At 21.4% G+C, this 25,391-nt stretch overlaps 2 protein-coding genes and 1 long non-coding RNA gene across 14 annotated transcripts; 2 read left to right on the top strand and 1 right to left on the bottom strand.

The window, feature by feature from the left end:
* Positions 1–368: 368 nt before the first annotated feature.
* Efr (ER GDP-fucose transporter) lies at positions 369–2,430 on the top strand. Its single transcript, XM_003696582.3, has 5 exons — positions 369–812; positions 1,065–1,281; positions 1,379–1,693; positions 1,803–1,954; positions 2,059–2,430. Exons 1-5 carry the CDS (start codon positions 736–738, stop codon positions 2,303–2,305), a joined length of 1,008 nt encoding a protein of 335 aa, XP_003696630.1. The 5' UTR covers positions 369–735; the 3' UTR covers positions 2,306–2,430.
* A 388-nt stretch (positions 2,431–2,818) lies between these two features.
* On the bottom strand, positions 2,819–25,160 carry AMPdeam (AMP deaminase). Of its 12 annotated transcripts, XM_086904395.1 has the most exons (14): positions 20,410–20,942; positions 20,174–20,331; positions 14,163–14,269; positions 13,716–13,893; positions 7,473–7,626; positions 6,765–6,951; positions 6,033–6,382; positions 5,689–5,886; positions 5,254–5,549; positions 5,040–5,166; positions 4,814–4,977; positions 4,399–4,693; positions 4,206–4,316; positions 2,819–4,140 (listed from the first exon to the last, which is right to left on the bottom strand). In XM_086904395.1, the coding sequence occupies exons 3-14, from the start codon at positions 14,254–14,256 to the stop codon at positions 3,970–3,972; spliced, it is 2,325 nt and encodes a 774-aa protein (XP_086760521.1). In that variant the 5' UTR covers positions 14,257–14,269; positions 20,174–20,331; positions 20,410–20,942; the 3' UTR covers positions 2,819–3,969. The 12 variants fall into 12 exon arrangements, with proteins under 12 accessions (XP_086760521.1, XP_086760518.1, XP_086760519.1 ...); XM_086904392.1 differs by lacking the exons at positions 14,163–14,269; positions 20,174–20,331; positions 20,410–20,942 and adding exons at positions 22,115–22,248; positions 24,952–25,160; XM_086904393.1 differs by lacking the exons at positions 14,163–14,269; positions 20,174–20,331; positions 20,410–20,942 and adding exons at positions 22,115–22,245; positions 24,952–25,160.
* On the top strand, positions 6,807–8,810 carry LOC147658105 (uncharacterized). Its single transcript, XR_015291014.1, has 2 exons — positions 6,807–6,947; positions 7,481–8,810. It is a non-coding gene; the product is annotated as an uncharacterized LOC147658105 (long non-coding RNA).
* Positions 25,161–25,391: the final 231 nt, after the last annotated feature.

Genomic DNA, 25,391 nt, shown 5'->3' with positions numbered 1-25,391 from the left:
TTTTTTTTCTTATTTTGTTTTCCTTATTTATTTTTGTTTTTTAAAATTTATGTGCCCAAGAAATATTTGATGAAATGCATCAATAAAATTATTTTTAAATTTTATTATGTAAAATAAATATCTAATATATTTCATCTTAAATTTTTTTTTAAATTCTATGAATAATATTATCTTAATAGTTTTTTTTTATCAAAATTTTTTTTTATATTGACATAATATTTCATTTTCTTAAAGCTTAAATTTAAAGAAAAAAGGATATTTTATTTTAACGATTAAAATACTATATGAAATATTTTATTATTCACTAATATATTTAAAATAAATAAATATTTAAATAAATTATTATTTAAAAATAATTTAATCTTAATATAAAATATAAATTATATTTTTTACAAGTAACAGAAATTTCATTTCTTTATACGTATTTATAAATACTTATGTAAGATTTATGTAAGGAAATGTATCTTAAACAAGATATAGCATAAACTAGTATAGAATGAAGTCTTTTATATGTATTCACTGAATTCTTTATTTTGTAGTACATATGCGTATATGGAAGGAATTATGTGGAATTTAAATGAGATATTAGATAATTATGTATCATGACTTTGTGATAATTTACCCAGTCATTAGTAAATATATTTTGCATAATTTTGAAATAGAATAAATAGGGGACGAAATTCGATACCATTAATCATTTTAGGTTATATTTTGTGATATTTGTTAATTAATAATATGCGCGCAAGCATTGCAATATTGTGTGTTTTTCTTGGTTGTTGCAGTAATGTTGTTTTCTTGGAACTTCTTGTTAAGTCAGTATTACATTTTATTTTTTATGTATTTTTTTTTATATCATATATTTTTAATTTTAGATATTATATATATTATTATATTATATATATTATATATATTATATATATTATAAATATATAATTAACAGTTATAATATAATAATTTACATTTTTCGATAATATAATTTTGAAATGTGATATTTTAAAATTATTATTCATTATTAATAGTATATTGATCATTATATAATAATAATAATGTTATTATTTTTTCAGAGATGATCCAGGTAGTGGAAATCTTATCACATTTTCACAATTCCTTTTTATATCTATAGAAGGGTTTTTATTCACTTCAAAATGTGGAACAGTAAAGCCCAATATAGGAATAAAAGATTATTTTATATTAGTCACAATGTTTTTTGTTGCAAATGTTTGCAATAATTATGCATTTGATTTTAATATACCTATGCCATTACATATGATATTTAGAGCTGTAAGTATTAATATAAGCTATAAATATAAAATATATCAATATTCAAATTTTTTAATAGATACAAAATTATGTTTAAATTTATGTTTAATAATTTTAGGGTTCTCTGATAGCTAATATGATTATGGGTATTATTATTTTAAAAAAAAAATATATCTTTAGTAAATATTTATCTGTATTTATGATAACTCTTGGAATTGCAATTTGTACTATTGTAAGCGGTAAAGAAATTAAATCTTTACAACCTAAAAATATTGAGCAAGTACCAACTACACCATGGGATGATTTCTTCTGGTGGATATTAGGAATATCATTATTAACTATTGCATTATTTGTATCTGCAAGAATGGGAATTTATCAAGAAGTATTACATAAAAAATATGGAAAAAATGCGAGAGAAGCATTATATTACACGGTAAAATTTAATTTTTTAAATTATTTTAAATTACCTATTAAAATTTCAAAATATCAAATTTTTTTCACCTAATTAAAATATATGTATAAAATTAAATATTTATTTTCAGCATTTATTACCTTTACCATTTTTTTTAACATTAACTTCTAATATTTGGGATCATCTTTTATATGCCTTAGCTTCAGATCCAATAAAAATATCAATTATTAATATTCAAGTGCCAAAATTAATTATATATCTTATAGGAAATATTTTGACACAGTATCCTTTTATTAATATCATATAAAATGTATTAAAATTATTAAGTATAATTAAAATACATAATCAAATTTTAATAATATATAATCCTTAATATATAATTTTAGATATATGTGTATAAGTTCCGTTTTTGTATTAACAACGGAATGTACATCTCTTACAGTAACATTAGTAATAACATTACGAAAATTTTTATCTTTACTTTTTTCTATAATATATTTCAAAAATCCATTTACAATTTATCACTGGATTGGTACAATCCTAGTCTTTACGGGAACAGTAATATTTACAGAAATATTACCAAAAATTGCAGAAAGTTTACAATTTACAGAGAAGATTAAGAAAGTTCAATAATAAATGATATTATTAATTATATAAACAAAAATGTTATATGTTGTATAATATAATTGAGGAAAACAAGATAAGCATATCAATTAATAATAAAAAATAATTAATTCCTTCTCTTTATTTAAACAAAACAGTCTATAAGTTATTTATAAAGCTTTATGATCTCGTATAAAAATTTAGCTAATGAAATTAATAAAATGAAGACATTATTTTCACAATATTAAAATGAATAAAAAATCTCAATGAATTATAAATATCAAGTTTTTATATTTCCTATTTATTTAAATGATTATATTTAAATTACACGCATACAAAAAAATCTAAAATTAAATGTAAATCTAATAAAATATACATTTTTTTTTTCTATTTGAAAAAGATATATCGTGATATGGCCGTCAATTTTTACAATGCATATTATGATTAAGTTATTAGATTTATAATATTATGCAAATATGTTTTCATTATAAAAATTTAAAATATAAAATATTTTAAATAAATTTTAATATTGATAACACAAAATTATTTTAACAATACAAGTATATTTTTATTTTATAAGATATGCTTTATACAATACATACATTTTTTTATCTAGCAACAATTTATATTTAAGATTAAATTTACGGATATTCATATATTATCATACATTTGCCGATAAAAGCTCATTAATCACAAAGTTGTGTTAAAAACTGAAAGAAATTTATAATTTCAAATTGATTTCAAAAATAACTTTGAATTGCCATATATATATATATAAGAGTTTAATTATTTTACGAATACTTTTACTAAATTTAGTACCTTCAAATTTAATATTAAGAATAATAAAAATTACATAAATATTATAAATATATTATTATATTCATATATGAAATATAATTCATGTATGAGAAAACTATTCATATTTGACTTAAACACACTTTTTAAAAACATAACATATACAATTTCTGTATAAATGTACAAAAAGGTAAGAAAATAATACTAAGATTCAAAAAATTGGACTAATATTCTTCTAATGACTAAAACATGAAAAATGAATTGCTGCTTTATGGTACTTTACATTCGTTCTTTTTTTCTTTCTTTCTTTCTTTTTTTTTTAATAAAATTAATATATATGGTATTCAATTCTAATTTAATTTATATAATAATATGCAATTATGTATAATAAAGATAATAACATTTGAAATTTGAATTTTATCTAATATTTACTATTCTTAAATTGGTCAACATGAGAAATTCGAGATTAATTTTTCGCTATTTCATAGTAAAATTCTGCAACCTGAGTGAAAGACATTTTCCTATAATTTAACTTTTACTTTTAAAAATATCGTCATTATATATTAAAATATTTTAAAGAAAAAAAATATAAAAATTTCAAATTATTAAGTATAAAACAATTATCATTATAATATATAATGTAAAAGTATCAAGTGAAATCTAAATAAGATAATTTTTAATTTTACAATTAATGTAATTAATAAAAAAAATGTTTTAAAAAGGAGTTATCGAAAGTTGACAATGATTATTAGCATAAATTATATAATCGTTTACATTACAAGATTCTTACAAATAGTTTTTATCGCAGTTTTATCGAATTTTATAGATACTATTTGTAGTTATAGAGAATAATTATATTATATTATGTTTAAGGGTTTTTTTTGTACTATCGCTAAAGATTAAAATGGAACGGCTTCAGGTTTTTCAACGACTTTAAAGATATTCGATAATTCATCGACTAATGTTTCATATCGATAGGCCACTCGAATATCTGGTACATTTGTTCGAGTAATATCATTACCAGCCACACCCTCTTTAGTATAATTTGGCCCAAGCCAGTATTGTTTACTCTATAAAAATAAAATAATATTTACATAGTATTAATTTATTATCTATTAATCATTAGAATATATACCTTGTGTGGAAAACCACTCATAAGTACTGAATTTCGGGCTAGTTCACACATATCGCATGAACTAAGTTTCCATACTTGTGCAGCAATACTATATTCTTCCATTAAAGGTTCCTACAAGAAAATATTATTACAAATTTAAATATGAAAAAAAAAAACTTCAAAAGAATTAAAAAGATTTTTATGTAATACTGACCTTAGTAAAATGAAATTGAAGGGGATCATCTGTAGAAAGACTTATACATAATCCTCTAGCTAAATATTCAGGTAATGGATTACGATGATAATTTAAAAAAAGAGAATTATTACTAAGAGGTGACATTGCAATCCCAATTTGCGCCAAATAATATAAATATTGCAGTACAGGCACTTTTCGAAGTAAAAGACCATGAGAGATATTTTCTGCCATCATATAACCACAGACAAGATGTTGAATGGGACCAGCTTCACCACAATGAGGTCTAAGAACAAAGGTATTTAAACCTTGTTCTCTAAAAAACAATATTTTACATTAGATATATATATATATATATATATATATATATATATATATATATATATATATATATCAAATAATTATATATCGATAATAATCGTAAAGATATATTTACGCTCTGAAATGATTTAGAACAGTCATATTTGCATAAGTATAGTATTGATAATATCCGTAAGGAGGATTTTCAACATCATCCCATTCTGCAGGTGGACAAACGTCTTTGTCAAATAAAGGATTTTCGGGTTTACTTTCGTCATCAACGGAATCAAATCCTATTACCTATAATATTCAATATTAAGAATTCTGAAAATTATCAAAATCTGTTTGTTATATCTACTTACATATTGAAGGAATTTATGTAATTCTGGATGAGAATTAGGATCATTTGTCACTTCAAAAAGAGGAAGAAAGATATTGTTCAATATCTCTTGGAAGTTTGTCATCAATTTGTTCAATTTAAAAATATCACTATAAAATGATAAATATCAGAATATGATTTTACTTTAAATTCAACATTTCAATAATATATATATATATGCATATACTATAACTTACTAAAGTCGTGGAATTTGAATAAGCCAGCGTACATTATCCGAATACACATCGCTTTGAATTGCCCATTTTGCTAATTTGTCCCATTCTTCCGGACTTTTACCGTAAATCGAAAGACGTAATTCCGCATTTTGATATTTCGATTCTTCGAGATCACTGGCAACTTCTTTAATTATACTTGCGAAAAATTTACCATTTAAATAATTATCCGTTTTAAGAAATACTTCACGGAGACGACTTTCACCGATAGGATTATATTTAGCATTGAATTTATCAAATCTATGAAATGTATTTCTATCCTAAAAAAAAAAGATATAAATAAAATATATTAATAAAATATAAATAAATTTTAAAAATAAATTTATTTATATTTATATTTTATATAATATTTTATATATGGATTTTTATATATGGATGAATTCAGTAATATAAACTTACTGCATGTACATCCAACATATCAACACTAAGATCGTAAGTCGTTAAATTCATTGATTGAAATACTTCTCGAAGGGTCATTGTTTCTTTATTTTTAGAACATGTTACAATTTCGTCTGCATGATTCTTTAAGGTTTTTTTAATAAATCTAAGCAGATGTTTTTGATTCATACAAGATGCTGCATGAATATGTGTATCAACCTGAAATCAAAAACATCATTTTAATTAATAAATTATAAATTATTCCTCTCTTTATTAATTATAAATATTTATGATTTATGAACTAATTATAATGTAATGTAATATAATTATTTATATTCTATTATTTATATTTCTCTCATACTAACTTTTCTGATATTATAGAAATCTCTATGAGGAACTGCTTTTTGACTGGCAAGTTCTCTAAGCTCATTCAATAACACATGCAGTTGGTATTTTGATGAAAGATAACTCAGTCTTCTATAGCAAAAGGATTTTAATGGACCATCGGCGATCATTGTACAAAGAAGATTCATATCTCTGACAAAAGTTGCTAAATCAGGATATGAATAAAGAATTGGCTTTCCATCGACGAAATCTTCTTCATTTGCATATACATTAAAAACACCATTGACTGGAGCAATTATATAATTTTTTGCTGGAGGAAATTCACATTTCCATGGATCTCCTCGAGATGCAGGTGCATGTACAGGATGATCTATTAAAATTTATAAAAAACAAATATTAAAATATCATTATATTTTTTAATTTTTTATATTAATATGGAAAGAGGATTAATTTTATCTATTATATACATAAAATAATATAATTTAAAAAATTTTTCAACAAAGGATAAGAATGGGAGAAGGACCTTTTAAGACGCATCTTTGAGTGCATTGATGTCTACATCAGATCCATAATTTCATTTTCAACTTCTAACAGCAACTTTTACCTTGAGAAACAATACATTAAGTTGATTTTATATCATAAAAATTTAATATCAAAAATATGATTAACATAAAAAAGAATTGATCAAGGGATTGATAGAAAAAATTAAATGTTAAAAGAAAAATATAATTTCGTAAATTTGGAATAAATACCAGCGATAGCTTTACGATCATCATGTTGAACTTCATCGTCACTGCTTACTGGTCTTTTATCGATGCTGCGTAAAAACCGTGATGTTATAGAAGGAAAACTCTGTTTAGAATTATTCATGTATTTTTCACGTATTGCCAATGCTTGAACCAACATCTGGGACGCTTGCTGTAAATCTTCCAAAGGTACCTATAAATATATAATATTAAGAATTTTCTAATTTCAATATTACTTAAATCTCTTAAATTTTATATCATCTCTCTTTACTTTTTTTTTATTGGAATATAAAAAGAAATTTTTAATACATAATTATACATTACATAATTACATATTATATAATACAATAGTTTAAAAATTAAGAAAGCTTTTTATAAAATGATGAAAGATGGACGGACGGGCAAAATAGTGGTATATAATAGGGATTTCCTACATAAGACAACACTTTTGAGGTTTCATCTCATAGAAATCTCAAAAAGAACAAAGTCTTCTACGAACATAGATATATACACGAATATCAATTGATTCTATCGATTAAAATATCTATTATAGTTTAATTACAATTAAATAATTGATAATAATATCTATAAATTTTAAGAGAATTAAGAAACTTATTTCAAATCTTTGGAGTAAAAAGTAATTATAATTTCATTTTGTATGAGATATTTAATATATTTAAAAATCAATTAAAATTTTATACATTTTATACATACCCCGGAAGTATCTTCACCGGATATGGATACCCTTTGAAAGTGTGGGACAAAATCATTTTCTTCAAGATTAAAGTGATGATCGACATCATCTGGTATACCAGGTCCGAGTGATGGTTCATAATGGCTACGACGTTCTTCTAAATCCTTGGCAGCTCTAAAAGAATATTCTAAACATGATTTTTTATTCGAAAAATATAGTAACTTATATAATGATAGAAAGAGTAAAACATTAAATTTTTTAATGTTTGTAATACAAAATATACAATATCGTATACTGATAACTATATGTATGTAAAAAGAATATAGAACAATAAATAATTAAAAAAAAAAATATAAAAAAAAATATAAAAATCAATTTATTTATGTATTTAGAATCAAAGAACATTATAAATATTATAAATATGTAATAAAAATTTAATTATATTCCGAAGAATATTATCAAAGTTTTGAATACTAATTTTTATAGAACATATTTTTCATATAATCTTATAATTTCCTATAATTATACTAAATATTATAAAATTGATAAATATTTTTATAACACTTGATTTTGATATAAATATTACAATACAGTATTTATTCGAAATTGATTCATGTGATAAATGCTGATTACCATACAATTTGATTTTGACTACTAGAAGTGGTTGGTTTAAATTAATAAAACGCATTTAGAATATTTATCTCGTTTTTTTGTTCGATATTTCTTCAGTTTATCAAAGTGTTTGTAGAAAATATATCTTCATATAAGTATAAGTATTCCTTTTTTTACATAATAATTTCAATTATATTATTTTAATAATATTTACTTAAATATACAAATTAACATTACATAATCATTTAATAAAATAAAATAATATTATTTTAAATATACGGTTTTATACAAGTTTTCCTTTTATAAAAAATACAAATATTTTGAATGTTTAAATGGTATTATTAATGTTGATCATACATAACAGTAATGTGGAGTCGAAGCGATTGAGCTGAAAATATATATAAGTTAAAATATCACGCAAGTAGAAAACCGCGTGCATATATTCGTGTATTGATAATCCAAAAGTTGAAGTTCTTTACATTTTATATATTTCTTTCCTCACATATGATATATTATTCGAACTATAAAAGAAGAATATTTATATTTTAGATGACTTATGCTAAATATCTTCATTGTATGAATTTATAAAGACAAAAGCGACAAAGATCTATTATGCTATTAGATGTTTGAAATGACAAAAGAGATCAAAGTATTATACAGGACAAAATCGTGTCAAAACGATAGCAATCCTACATATATAATTTTGTAAACATAATTAATAATAAACTAGCATAATTTCAACGAAATACATTAAAACTTAAAACTATATTAAAACCGTTAGATAACCTATACAAATATTTTGGTTAACCACTTCAGGACGGATGATAGATTTAACAATATAAATTTTAAAAAACATTTTTTAATGATTAAGATATTTAGTTTTATTAAAAATTTCAAGTTCGTTTATTTGATACAAAAATACATATAGCCTTTCATTAATTTGTTTTTTAATGTTTATATTTTCTATTCAAAATGAAAAATCATTTAAATCTATCGAACTGGAAAAAATATCTTATAAAAATTTTATGTTTTATATTATTGGTTGTTTTGCAGTATATTATAAAGAAAAATAATAAAATCATATTTAGAATAATGATTTAGAATAATAAATATTTTCTTATAAAAAAAATCCGTCCTAAAAGGTTTAAGGGATATGCAACCATGATGTGGGCATTTTAATTTACCTCAAGAGTATCCTATTATCCCTGAGCCATCGTTTCGACTCGTTCGCACCGGCGAACATGTTACACGTTCCTTGTCTTGTATTTTACGTCTGTTGCATGCACGCTGACAGCGTCCGAAAAACGAAATATTTCATAAGCAAATGTTTCTTTCTTATTATATACATTTTTATCTTTTTCTATTTATCGCAAATTCGATAAAAGTATGAATATTCCAAAAATATGACCAAAATAATATTCTTTTTATCAATATATTTTATTATTTCATTGCTCATTGTTAATTCCGAATTTTTTTTAAATTTTAATGATTATATATTTTGTTCCTTCAATTTAATTTAAAATTGAAGGGTCTAATATAAAAAACATATAATATAATATATGCTATAACTTTCATTTCATCAGAAATTTTTAAAGAAAAATAAATTATAATACATTATTTTGTTAAATGAATTTATGATATTTTTTGAGGTGCAACAAATCTTTTCAATTAAATTTCATGAATATGTTTTTTTTCTTTTTATTTACATCATAGATACTTGAAAAAAATAAAGCATAAAAATAAAACTACATAAAAATTTGTAAATTCTTTAATTCTTTTTCATTAATATAATAAATCTATTTTTAAGTTTTAATTATTTATTTGTTTTCGATATGAAGAAATTTTAATTTTTTTCTATTTATAAAATATTACATGTCACAGTGCTAGAAAGTAATTTAATTAGACTGCAACATTTAGTCAATATTAGAATGCAACAATTAGTCAATAATATAAAAAAATATAATTATACATGTAATATGTGCCTTTTTTCCATTGAGTCTTTATATTTACAAGCCATTCTCAATTGTATTGATGTAGTTGCAAAATATCTTTAATATACAATTACAAAATAAATTATAAATTATATTTTCTCTATGATATTTCAATCAATGACAAAAATATTTAATATAATAATCTATATTCATTTAAAAAATTCTATTTTTAATTAGTTTAATATTAATAATATTAATATAACTTATCATTAATAATACACACACACACACACACACATATATATATATATATATAATTTAATTTGTTTAGTTATTTATAATATATATACATAATATAGTTTAATTTTAACATATCTATATAATATTAATATTATATTCATATAATTAGCAAGAAAAAAAAAATAAAATCATTTATAATATTAAACTAAATGAAATTCAAATAGAGTAACAGTTTATCCATATGTTGTTACCATTATAAATGCACAATGATTTGTAAAAAAAAAAGAGAAAAAATATTACAATTTATATTTAAAATTACATAAAAAACAATTTGATCACAATATAAAAAAATACGAATAAAAAAAATGTATCAATGTTTATCAAAATGAAACGAAATTTTTGCTATATACGTAAATTTATTAAGCATAATTTAATATTTAATAAACCTATAATTAATATTTAAAAATCTTAATAATACCGAATATGTGGCTACTAAACGTTTTACACGAAAGGAAATAATTAAAAAAACAAATGTCCGCAACTATGAAAGAGCATTGCGTCGAATCATGCGTGTACACGTATACATACATATGTACATATCATTCACAAAATCCTTTAGAATCAGAGAGATGAACAAGGAAGAAAATATTAACGTTTGACCAACAAGGGATGAATTCATTTGTCTTATTCCATACTGTCCCTTTTCATATTCATGGATACATTTCCAACGCGTAATTTGAAGATGCACGGCACAGTAAACGCACAGAGAGTATGAAATTTCTGTTAATCGATACGTTAACTCACATAGCCTGGCCTCGGAAATGCTCGTGGCGAGGTCATGAAAGGCTATCGTAAAGCCGACCAGGGGATCATGCGGTCGTCCAACACGAGTGTGATATTTCTTCGTGGTGGACCGGAAACGATCTACATTGCACGCAGTGCATACCGGCGAAAACTTCCTCCCTCCTCGATGGTTGCACGACTACTGAACGGCCGACCGTGAGAGCCACCCCTTCGCCGTCTCGCCTATCACTACCGCGCCACTACCATGCTGCGTAGCATTATTGTCACGTCGCAACTACATTGTTCCGACTACTTATATACTACATATACATATGTGTAACAGCAATACAATCTATATGTTTAATTTCCGTCAACGTAACCTTCCGTTGCGTTTACTATGTTCATCTTAATTATATGTATTATTCTAATATAAATATTTTTTAAAATATAGGTAACGATATTATCCATTTCGTAATTAAACTTAAAAACATCATTTATTAATTAATTATGAAACATGTTTTATCGATTATTATATTAAAAATTAAGAATATATTATCTATTATTTATTTATCGGTTTAAAAAACTTTCTTTATTCGGTTGATTGTTTAGAAATAAAAATAAAAAAACTTAGATAATAAATAATTTCATGGAATTAAATTACAAATACCAATTTTGTTATCGCATACTAGCTTTCAAAAAATCAATTTTGTTACGTCACGATATTATGCTATGCGTAGCTTGAATCGTTATAAAGAATACCATCATCGATCCTATTATCCGTAATCTTGTAATTAAATTATTTTCTGTCAAAAGTAAAATATTTCTTTTGAAAGTATTAGTAAAATATGTTTATATAATTTGTAATTAATTATAAAATTATCTTATCAAAATAAATTTATATTAAAATTTTATTTGTAAAAAATTATATATTATAAAAAAATTTATATATATATTTTTTGTCCATAAAAATTTTAAAATATATTGTTCGTGACATATATTATATGTGTATTTGTTTTTTTAATTACTTAGTATCGTAGATTAAAAAAATATATTAAAATTCATTAGATAATTAAAATTGTAAAATAAATTTATCTACTTATCTAAACTATATTATTATTGTAAACTTATATTATTATTAAAATTATTAATTTAACAATTTTTGCAACTGAAAATCTTTCTTTATTCAAGATATCAAGAAATATTTATTAATTTAAATTTACTTTTGGATAAAAATTAGTATTTGTCATGTAATAATAGTTTTACAATGTCTTCTATTTAATAGTATTATAAAAAATTTATATCCGTAGTTTGTTTACATCTAAACATTTATCTTTTAAACAGAAAAATATAAAAGATCATGGAAAATGCAAAGAAAACTTCCTCATAATATTATTAAAAGAAATATTTCTCTTAATTACGGGCTAACCATCGTTAAATTGCTGTGAAATGTTGTGTTGCTCAATTCACAAAGCAAGGAATAAAAAAAACACTCTTCAGACATATTATCTTTATCGATGAGCGACCGAAGAAATTGACAAATAAATAGGAAAATTACAATGAAGCAAAATGTGCAAATATAACTACAAAATTGTTAAAATGTCACGTTGCTATAGAAACAAATAGTTGAAATAGTTTGAATTCTCAAGAGATACAACTTGAGGTAGAATTTGAAGATGCTACTAAGAGAGCTACTTAGAAAAGCCAATATTGTTTAAAAAGAATTAACTGTATTCAATATTCGCAAAGAAAAATAAGAAATGGATAATTCTCAAATGGAAATGGTATTATATAAGTTCGATGGATCTGGAATGAATAGAATTAAATCTAATGAACGTACTTAGGGCTGAATTCGAGCAAAAGAATCAATTTAGCTACTACGTCGTGTTAAGCAAACAGTTTAATACGAAGGGGACTTAGGGTATATGATTATATTTGACATTGGTCTATTATATAGATAATATAATAAATCAAAATATAGCGTTAAGATATAATTAATTATTTAGATGATTAATTTATTTTTAAAATAATTAAAATGAAAGATAAATATACAATTATCGCGTACTTAAATAAACGAACTCGAATATCATTTTAAAATTTCTAGATCTTTATAATATCATAAGCGATAGAGAAAAAAACATTATTTTACACGACTCTTAAGATAATTCGTTATAATTTTTTTTTGTTTGAGTAGATATACATAAGTCAATAGTAATAAAATTTACTTATTCAATCTCAATAGATACTTTATCACTGCAGTGAATGGAAGAATACAAGAAACAGAAAAACTTTCCAATAATAATTGAAAAACTAACACCATTATCGATCTCTAAATATTCCACAAATGATTAACTATCATACAATAATGTAATAATTTATTTTAACCTTTCGTTTATATCAAATTATTTAAATCATTTAATCTTTTTTTTTTACAAAAATATATAATTATTTTTTGCAAAAAATATTTAAATATTTAATTAAATAATATTTAAATGATATTATTCAATATTAATCATACAAATTTGAAATATTTTAGATCCACTTAAAATAATAAATTTAAAAAATACTTATAAAGAGAAGGAAGAGAGTAATTGCGATTAAATTTTTATATAAATTTCTAAAAAGTGGAATCATAAGTATTAAATAAATAATTCATCTATTTTTGAAAAGGTAAAAATATAAATAAATAAGGGTACTTACTTGACGGTTAATTGTCTCTGTATCAGAAGTTTTTTCTCAATTTGTTCAATTGGAAATTGTGGAACTTCGTATGGAGCAGAAATTTCATTAGGTAATTCATGCGATGCGAGTCTCAAGGAAGTACCTGTTCCACCTGTACCTGTTCCACCTTCTAGACCAAAAACTGGACTCTCACTTCCTATAATGATAAATACAAGCCTTTTAATTCTATCAACTTTTATATCTTAATTATATATACTTAATTAGTTATTTAAAGTTTAAACGCTTAAATATTTTTGATTTCGTCAACGAAATCATATATATTCGCTTAAATTTTTAACTATAAATTTTAATTTCAATTAAATTTTCCGTGTTATTGTTGTCAATCAAATATAAAACATTTTTATTGAAATTGTTGAATTCCGTAACCTTAATAAAAAGAATACAACATCGCATCTGAAAAATTACCATCATTTTTTGCTTGTCCAGTTTTCTGCAACCATTCCGTAACAGAATTGCGTTTATATCCAGTCATGTAGTCGTTTTCATTACCCAGCACCATTGTGCAAATTATTCTGTGAGTTTAGAAAGATTTTTCAGAATTCTAATATGATTATTTTGAAAATCTTCCATTTTTATCTAATTATAATATTATGAATATTTCTAAATTATTGATAATTATAATTTTTTTTATATTATATGAAGCATTCGTTGAGACGAATTCAACAATATGAGAGAATTTAATTTAATTGATATATTTTATTTGAATTTTGTGCAATTTTGATATTCAAAACAATAAAATTTTGTTTATATATGTATTATCATTTATAAATTGTTCATCCATAATTTAAAAATTTTTGAATGGTAAATTCAGGGATTATGAAATGTGTCTTAGTTCATTATGCCTGCTAATGTTATTTTTAATTCAATTTTCTTCTTGAATTATAAATTAAATAATTATGAATAAAAATAAAAATTATAAATTATATTAATAATTTCTCTTTGAAAAAATAACGATTAAACTATAAATACTCGATAAAACTATCAATCATTCATCTATACTACTTTGTTGAGTCGATATATTGGAAACTTGCATGCATATAAGTTGATCGTTATTTGTAACCTTGATTAATAAATATGTCGAAAATCTATAGACATACGAATAGTATTGCTATAAAAATTGTGTTTTGAAGAAATAATGTCACATTAATTCTATTCTCACTTTACATTTATATGTATATACTGTATATATTGTATAGTCGCGTTGCTTTAACCATAATCTATATACTCCCATCTCCATTTATTTGTAATATAAATCATTTGTTGATTCATTCATTGATTATATTAATTCTTTTCTCAATTTCCTTAAAATAATTGTATACGAATTTTTCAATTTAGAGGAGCTTAAAAAGTATTGAAAATATGGCGAATATTCATCAAAATAAATTTAAAAAATTGCTCTTTGAATTAATTAACTAATATAAATTTCATGTAAATTAATTAATATAAATATCATGTTAATTTTAATAAGAAACCGATATGTTTATATATATATATATATCATATGTGTTTATATAGATGTGTACAGATATATATATATATGATATATACAGATATAGGTTAATTATTTTATTAATGTCATATACATTTATACCTAGATGAATGTTTTTCACATGGCTACATATTAGAATGTCACGAACAAAAGACTCAACAAAGTTATATATTGCCAACAAAAAGAAAGAAAGAAAAAATGTTATATACAGTCAAGTTCTAAAATAATTGCAAAATTCTCAATAACTGATTTGTGGATAATTGAATTTATAAAATTGATTTGTTTTAAAGTTCTTTCTTTCAAGAGAGAAATATTATTAAGTAAAATTAATATTATTAAGTAAAAAATTTGAAAATTAAATTTCGGAGAAAATTGGATAAAAAAGTTAATATTTGAATGTTAAATGCACAAAATCATCAAAATATTTACTTAATTTTTATATTTAAATGATTTTGAACTTTACCCGTAAATTGTTAAAATTATCTTAATAATCATTTCTATATAACATAAAAATAATAACTATCAAAATTATTGATTAAATTTATTCATGTCTAATTATTATATTTAAACATCATGAAATGAAAGTATTTATTTGAAATTTCAAATAAAAAATAATAAAACATTGTTCTCTTATATTTTTCTTTTCCTAAATTTGTTATTTATAAGAAGAACACTATAAACTAATAAAGTGTAAACATTTTATATAAAATTTATATTTTATTTTAAACTAAATATAAAATTTTTTGCAAATTTATTCCAAAATTTATTCCAAAAACTATTAAGTAGTATAATTTCAATTTATCTTTTTCAACAACAATCAGAATTAAAGCAACATTTTATATTTTAAATATTTTATTGATAAAATTGATAATTCAATAAATTTCATGACCTATGACCTATGATAAGTTTACAAAACACAATGTGTATTAATAGAACAGAATGTGGAGAATACCATAAAACGAAAGGGTAACGGCTGTTACATTCCTTAAATACAATGAATTTCGTATTTTATCAGTTAGTTTAGATTAATAATTTTATAAATGAACACAATGCAATCATAATAAACTGTTGGCTCATGCTAATAAGTGTAATAATTAACAATCATGTAATTTTTTATGCAGCATTGTTTAATTTAGATAACTGTAGATGTAAGTATACTGTTTTCAATCTATAAATAAAGTTTTTTTTATATTTACATTGATTCGCGAATAACTACTTTCAGAAAATATGTCTGCTCGCATGAGTCATCGAGAATTTGATTTGGCGAATACTAAAAATACGGAATTATAGCATATATTTATACTTATAGATATGTAAAAATAAATTATTTCAAAGTGTTTACATATTTCTCACAGTTATGGTTATATGTATATAAGGTATGATACATTAGATAATTTTAGTATTTATATATATCACGAGTAAAAATTAAATTAAATTAAACTAATCTTTGTAAAAGAAAATTATAATAATTCAGAAAAATATCAATAATGTTTCATAAATAACGTAAACACTAACAATGTAAACATTAACATTAAAAAAAACAAATCATTGTTAACTGAAAGAAAGTTTTTAAATGATTTTGACAAATATGTTATTATTAATATTTTTATTTTGATTAATGCATATTTAGATCAAAAAATTTATGGCATAAATGATCATTAGTTCAAAATCTCTTTAAAAATTTTACAAATATATAAATATCACACTTTTACTATTTCGAAAATCTAATTCCGATTTCTTTCTTTTAATGTCACAAATATACACTTTTGTTTCTAAAAAAAATTGACACAAAACTCTTATGCAAAATTATATATAAAATTATATATAAAAGACCTGGATATAAAACGAGACACTCTTAATTCGAGAAGACACTATTCACGTTAACTGATTGCGAGTATCGAATACACTGACTGTAGCGTAGAGTTGGCACTTGGTAGACATCGTAGAATCGGTACGTACAACTACATATTCGTATATATACATATACAACTTGCCATCAAGACTGTTTTCTGGTAGCGCCGTTAACGCACGTACGCCAAGATCGTGAAACAGTTCTCAAGAAGCGTTAACTATCGCACGTTCTCTTATAGCAATATAATACTATATATATATTTACATTCCACTCATTATGTTGATCTTTATAGAATTAGCTGTTTTTCAGTAAATATAAATTATTTATTAATACTTTAATATTTTAACATTTAATGTATTTCAAATTTGAAATTAATCGTATATGTATATTTCATTTTATGAGAAATAATCTCTCAAAATGAAGTTATGTTAAAATTAATATAGAACAATAATAAAATGTAAATCATTAATGATATAAAAATAGTATGCATAGAAATAATATTTACTAAAAATTTTACATAGTCACATACGTGTACATATCTGTATAAAAATTATAATTGACAGGCGTATTATTTTCATTTGACCCACATTGCTTGAAATTATGTATACATATGTACACAGTAGCATTCGTACAAAGTGTAATTGTCAAAATAGAATTATCAAAATATTTTATACATATATATATATAGATATAATTCTATTATGAAGATTAATATTAAACAAATATTAAGTTTTATTAAATTAAGTATATTAATCATTTGCATTTAAAATATTTTATTAATAGTGAAAATCTAAATGTAAAATACCTTATGATCATCAATAATCTGAATAACTCAAATATCATATGTATATACAATTTAATACTTATACGATCTACATATGCATATTAATAAATATTAATATATTAATAAATAATTATATGCAATTAATTTATATTGAATTTCAATATATTATAGACATCTTTTTCACAAATGTGTTTTATTATAGTTTTACATGATAAATAATAATTTATCTTCTAATTTTTTATATTTTGTTATCTATGAATTAGTGAAAAACTAAGCTATCAGACAAAAGTATTTCACACACTGGCAGAAATTCAAATCAATGTGCCAAAATTACCTAATCAATGTAAATCTACACAAAATATTATTTTAAAAAATTAATTTTGATAACAAAAACTATAAATGATAATAAATAATAAATAAATAAATAAATTACATAACAAAATTATAATGCATAATAATAATTTATAATATATAACTATTTTTTATATATAAATCAAAATTATTTTTACATTATTAAATTTAATAACACAATAACTACTATTTTTTTATAATATAAACAATTTTCACTTTACTTTTACTTGTGGACGAATTAGCTACATACATCCGTAACACTCATTATCAAACTGTCATAGATAATCTTTTCATATAGACACACATCACTTTTCATGAATTAGATTTTGGCATTTAAGTTTAACTATTAGAATTGCACTTCTTCATGTATTAATAAAGGCACTTGAATCAGTTAAATAATTTATAAAAATAATTTATAATATATATACAAAATATTTTTCTTCATATACTTCAATTATACAATTAATATATTTAATTAATAATGCATTTAAAAAATCTTTTCAAAATGTTTTCAATATCATATATTTTTAGGTAATAAATTATTAATTATTTATAAAATATGTATTTTAATAAAATGAATTATTTATTATAATATTCTAAACAATAGTTAATAATAATTTTCTCACCTTTTTTCTTTGGATACGGTTTCCATGATAACTTATACATAACTGAATTTTTTGTATGAAATTGAACAAAGAATCTTTTAAATGCTAATTGCTTCCAATTTTCTTCTTTCTATTTTAAGTAGATCCACAATATTGAATAAAATTATATCAAACTATTTAATCAAACATATAATAAAAATATTATTTGATTGAAAATTAAAAAATGGATTAATAGAATACTACATAATAACAAAATCGTTATATTCACACGATTAAATTATCAATTCAAGTATGTATACTTTATATATCAAATTCTTTGAATAATATAAAATATTACACAATCTTATTTTAAAAATAAAAAATATTTTGTCTACTTGTATATATTTTAATTAAATTTTAATTAAATGTAAAAATATGATTTCTTTGAGAAAAACTTCCTATTTCTTTGAATACTATGAAATACTAAACGTGTTGCATCGATTGTAACACGAACATAAAAAAATGCAAATGCTTATACATATAAACTACTGATAAGATATCTAACCTAATGATAGATTGGTGGTATTGTATGTACCGTTATCCGATTTAAATAAAGATAAAAATAGTTATATATATATATATATTACAAATTTAATTTTTATAATAATATTTAGGTTAGAATAATAGATGTTGAAAATAAAACATATTTCACTAAATAATATAAAAATTAATAGAAAATGAAAATATAAAATGTAACTAAATAATTTATAACTAATACCGAAAATGATACAAAAAATTTTATATATTTTATTGTTTATTTTCTTTAGTGTAATATGAATCATCAATTAGCTAAAATTTATGAAAATTAAGAACAAAGCAATAACAATATTAACACTGTTGAATATCAGTTTTTTAGTTTTTATCAATAATTTGAAAGAAGTTTAAAATTTTGTGATTCACATACAGATATTACTTATAATTTAAAAATCTGTAATATAAATGAATATAAATGTAAAAATGAATAATGAACAACATTATAAGTTTTATTTATTCCTTGCATTTATAGTATAAAAAAAAATAATGAAAAAATTAAAAAAAATTGAAGTGAATAATTTTTTTTTAATCATTACACAATATAAATTTTAGAAAAAAATTTTAAAAATAATATTTATTTTTTGTACTTTTAAAAATCTTAATGTATTCATTAATAATTAATAATATCATAACAATTTTAATAAATTTATAATTATTATGATATTTTTTTATTGAAAATATTTTTAAATATTTTTTTTTTAATTTTTAAATTAAAAAATTAAATTAAAAAATTAAATATAAAAAAAATTAATCCTTTCCTACCTTCATCCTCAGGATCTATAAAAAAATTTGGTATCCTCGGACAGAGAAAAAAATCGTTTTCTAAGGAAGTGACACCTCTACTTGACATGATTCGATTTATAGGCGAACACCGAACACTTCAAGTTCACTCACGATATGAATTTGAAATAATTTATATTCTAAAAATTTGTAATAGATATAGTAAATATTTATATTTAGATTTTTTCATAAGAAATATTTTTGCTTCGAATACACACCAATCTTTATCGTTTTCTTTGTAATAATGAATTCTTCTCCTTAGTTATTACACTGTTCAGTTAACAACTGAATTTTATGCCTCAACGTCGAGTTAACTATACTTAGTTTATCCAATGTTATGACATACGTGTACTAATCATTTAACTCTATACTTAAATAAATATTATTCGTCAATGTTATTTGTTATCTATATATGAAATTCACACAATCACTCGTAATTAATGTAATTTTATACATTTAGTGCATTTAATTATATGTTTCTTTACGATAGACTGAACGCAAACGATGTCTTATGATGCTAATACACCAAAATGATACTGTTTATTGTTAGAAACATTCGTTCTCTATGTCGAATAGGTATTTACAAAATGGAAAAATATCAAAAAAAGTGACCGATGTTTTCTCGTGGACAGGATTATTATTATCACAAAACTAGCTCACTGGTCTTCTTATTTCTATTCACGTATTAAAAATCTTGAGCAGACTAATGTATAATGCATTAGTCTAGAACTAAGAGAAGATGTTTGCACGATGGCAAAAATACTATTCAGTATGTGAAGGCGAGAAAGAGGACGATGAAGAACGCAAACAAAATGTAGGCTCTATGCCAAATTTCAAAAACGTCATTTGATGATATACTGCCATTATGCGTAATGATTTCTTATATATAATATTATATCCATTTTAAGGTAAATAAATTATGATGTTTTATGCTTGTAAATCAAAATAAATCAAAAATTATTTTTTATGCTTTTTTGATATTATTTTTATATGTTTTAAATAAAATATTACAAAATATCAGTTTACATGCTAATTATACGGGTTTAAATAATTATATTTATTTTCAAAATTAATAAATATATACTCTACTTAATATATTTATATAAAAATATTTATATTAAAATAATTTCTAAAAATATAAACAATATATAAAAAAAAAACAAATCCTATATAAAAAACATAATTTTATATAATTATAATAATTGAAAAATAATAAAAAAAACAATTTTTCAATTAAATTGTTCTTAACGATAAATAATTTTATTTATTATTAAAAATTATTAATTATTATTAAAGTGAAATGAAATAAAACCACGTTAATGTCACACAATGAATTATCGATCCTCTTAAAAATTTTAAACCATTGTATAAATGATAACGATTTTCATGACTATTTTCTTTGTTCAGCATTGTTATCAAAAATGCTTATCTGTAGATGAGCTAAAATTACAGTACTATATTTAAGTTATGTTTTACGCTTTGATGATACACTCATAAGACAAGCGCGTTAAAAAAAATATCACTAATACAAAATGTTTCACTGTAAACAAAATGTAAATAATAGCAAAATGTATTAATAGCGTAATTATTTCAAATTTCTTTGTTTACAAATAATAAAATGAAAATGAGTACAAAAATTATGATTTTTGATATAAATATAAATTTGATATAATTATGTTTTTATCAAAAATAATTTATTGAATTAATTGTATAATCTTTGCATTGTCTTTAATAATTTTTCTATAAAAATGAATATATTATTCACTAATTATAAATTCAATTAATTGATCAATATACTATATAAAATTATATATATATAATTTGCAATTCTATTACAGTTATCTCAAATTACAATTATAAATTATAAATTGTTCATTGCTATAATTATATATTTGATATGAAATATCAAAAAATAAAACTTACGGTCACGATGATGATCGACATTATGCGGTGTCGTTGAACTATCGGCGTCACCTTCACCATCTAATTCGTAATAAATTCTATTGGTTCCACTATTAACATCCTTCACGCCATTTATTACCAGATCTTCCATCCTTCTATGAACATGTAGATATATTTTGATTTCTTTTTCTATCTAAATTTAACCGTCTGAATTTTAATATATTTCAATTGTACATCACTATTATAGCATATGAAAAACAATTCAATATTTTCATTAAAACTATGTGTTATGAATAAATATAAATTTAATTCAGATCTATTTACAAGTATATTATACTGTATGTAAAAAAAAATGTCATGTCAATATAATACATATATGTAAAATCAATCAATAATCAATATATGTAAAAGTAATATATGTATCATTTATTTACATGAAATCATTAAAAAAATTAATGAAAAACAATAATAAATAAGAAAACAACAAAAAATTTTCTCATTTCTAATCATAATTTCTATTCATCATTTGCATTTTAACTTTTTGTTAACTTCTTACATTATAATACTAATGAAATTTTGTGTAATTACATATAAAATTATATCCAAAATATACATAGAATTTGTGTTTATTAAAATGTTTTAAATGCAAATTCAAAATTTAAATAATAAAATAAAACAAATATATAATAAAATAATAAAAATATCAATAATATAGAAAAAAAATTATTATATTATTTATGAATAAAACACATTTATATTTCTCATTTATAAAATCTAAGAATAAGAGATGTTGAATTATAATATAATAAATATTTTCCAATTAATGATAAATATAATAAAAGATATATACATAAATAAAAATAATAATTCATATATAGGATTGTATTCCAAGATTTATGAACGAATGAATAATATATCTGACAATGTAATTGAATTATGTTAAAAATAATGTTAAAAAAAATAAAGTTAATAAAATTTTAAGTAATACGGATAAAAACAATGTGCAAAATTCCTTCGTGAAACTTCTTTACTTGCGAATATACCACTTGATTTAAGAGATATTAAAAAAAAACAACTCGAGATAATTTTCTTGAGATTCAAAATTCAAAATTTTTGATATCATATTTTTGATAGCATTTGCATTGAGAAACATAATAATTATGGCACTTGTAAGCAGAATTTAAAGTAAAATCATTTAAATTTGAATGATTAAATAAAGTTTCTAAACTTTGATTTTCCTATTTAAATCTTATAAATTTGAGGACAATTGTTGTATTTAACTATTTTCATATGTAATTTATCATTTTATTCATTATTCAAAAAAATATTTCAAATATAACTTACTCTCAAAAGAAAAACATTTAATTCTGGATATAAGTTTTATTTACAAAAAATTTCTAAAATCTTTTTATAAAATCTCATTTTCAAACATTTTTCAGAAATCTTAATATTTACAATAAAATTAATAATAATGATAATAGATTAATTATATGCAGTAAATAAAATAATTGCAGGAAATAACTTTAAATTGAGTTGAAAGTTATTTTATATATAAATTAATGATTTCTCGAAACATGTCTAGTCAAACGAAAATATAAATCTAAAAAAGATGAAGGTCAATTTAAAATCTTAAATTCTTTATTTTGATAAAATTTATGTTTAAAATTGATAAAAATTCCATTCAAAATGAAATACGTTTTAGAATAAATCTTCGAAACATATTTTTAAATAATAGAATAATTTGATAAATAACTACAGAAAAAAATTCAAATGATACATCTTGTATATCATATAAAATAAAATAAATTAATTAATTTGAATTAATCTATCATTATTTAAACTAAAACAAATGCATAATAATATTAATATGATAATTATATTAATAATTATAATATTAATCGTATTAATTGTATAACAATATTAATAATTCTCTTACACTTTCGTTATTTTCAGAGCTTACGCATGAAACGTCACTGTAAGTTTTTTTTTTCTTTTAGATCACTATCCTTAAACATCACTCAATATAAACAATATATATTCACAAATTATATATACATATGTATAAATGCATTACACAATAATGAAAGTAATCACAGAGCACCGTTTTCTAAATATCTGATATTTAAATAACTACATTCATGAAGCATTCAGAATTTGCCTTTTATAGCAGCTTTTCTTATAGATACAACAAGGTCACGATGTCATAATTTAATAGTATATACGAAAAAAAGATTCACTTATATTATACATATGTATTTTTTTTTATAAAGATCACTGATTTATTAAGCATAAAAAAAGAACTTCATGAAATGATATAATTCTTAATAATAAAAGAAATATCACACATAAAACTTCCGGCACGCTGGAGCGTGCTGTTAGCTAGAGACTGTCACTGCATGTTTCAGCCGCGATATGTTGTATAGGATCGTATCTAGTATTATAAGAACCTTCTTATAATTTTGATAGGAAAATGATGAATAGAATTCATTCAAACGATTCAAAAATATTTGAATGAATACATTTGAGAATAATAATTTTTTTTAAAATTATTCTTAAATCCATAAATTTTTCAATAAACATAATAAAATAACCTCATTTGTAAACATAAATCTGGCTTGTTTATTAATACTTAATATACAAAATATACAAAACAATTTTCACATATAATATTGTGAATACATATTATAATATTGCTTGTAATTTTTAATAAATTTATTCATTAAATAAATAGAAAAATTGAAAATAGAATAATAATTCATAGTTAATAGATTTTAAATAATATTATATTATAAAATATTAAACTTATTATAAGCGTCAATGGAAATCATCGGAATATTTAAAAAAATAAAATTTTTCACCTGAAATCTTAAAGGTAGTACAAATGAAGAAGACTACGGTAATGGGCACGATTAGTCGAGTGGCGCCATAGCGATGTGAAGCACGTCACATAATTGGCGCAGACTCACAACTGTCGATCTTGTGAAAATCCATATCGTATGACACAACAAATTATAATACTCTTTGAAAATATTAAAAAATATAATATTTTATAAAATTTATAGCAAATATTTAATCATAAAAAAATAAATTTTAATATTTATTAACTCTATATCTATTAAATTTTATATATATATATATATATATATATATATATATATATATATATATATATATATATATACATAAATTAATAATAATAATAAAAATTAGATAAAAATAAAAATTAGAGAAATATTTTTTACTCGATTCATATTAATATTTTAAAAAATAATAATATGAATCGAACAAAATCAACAAA

The sequence above is a fragment of the Apis florea genome, unplaced genomic scaffold, assembly GCF_048593485.1.
Source record: "Apis florea isolate Af1SG1 unplaced genomic scaffold, ASM4859348v1 contig_2350_pilon, whole genome shotgun sequence".
Classification (NCBI taxonomy): Eukaryota; Metazoa; Arthropoda; class Insecta; order Hymenoptera; family Apidae; genus Apis; species Apis florea.
Note: the sequence above shows the minus strand (reverse complement) of the source record. Positions and strands in the feature narration are given on the sequence as shown.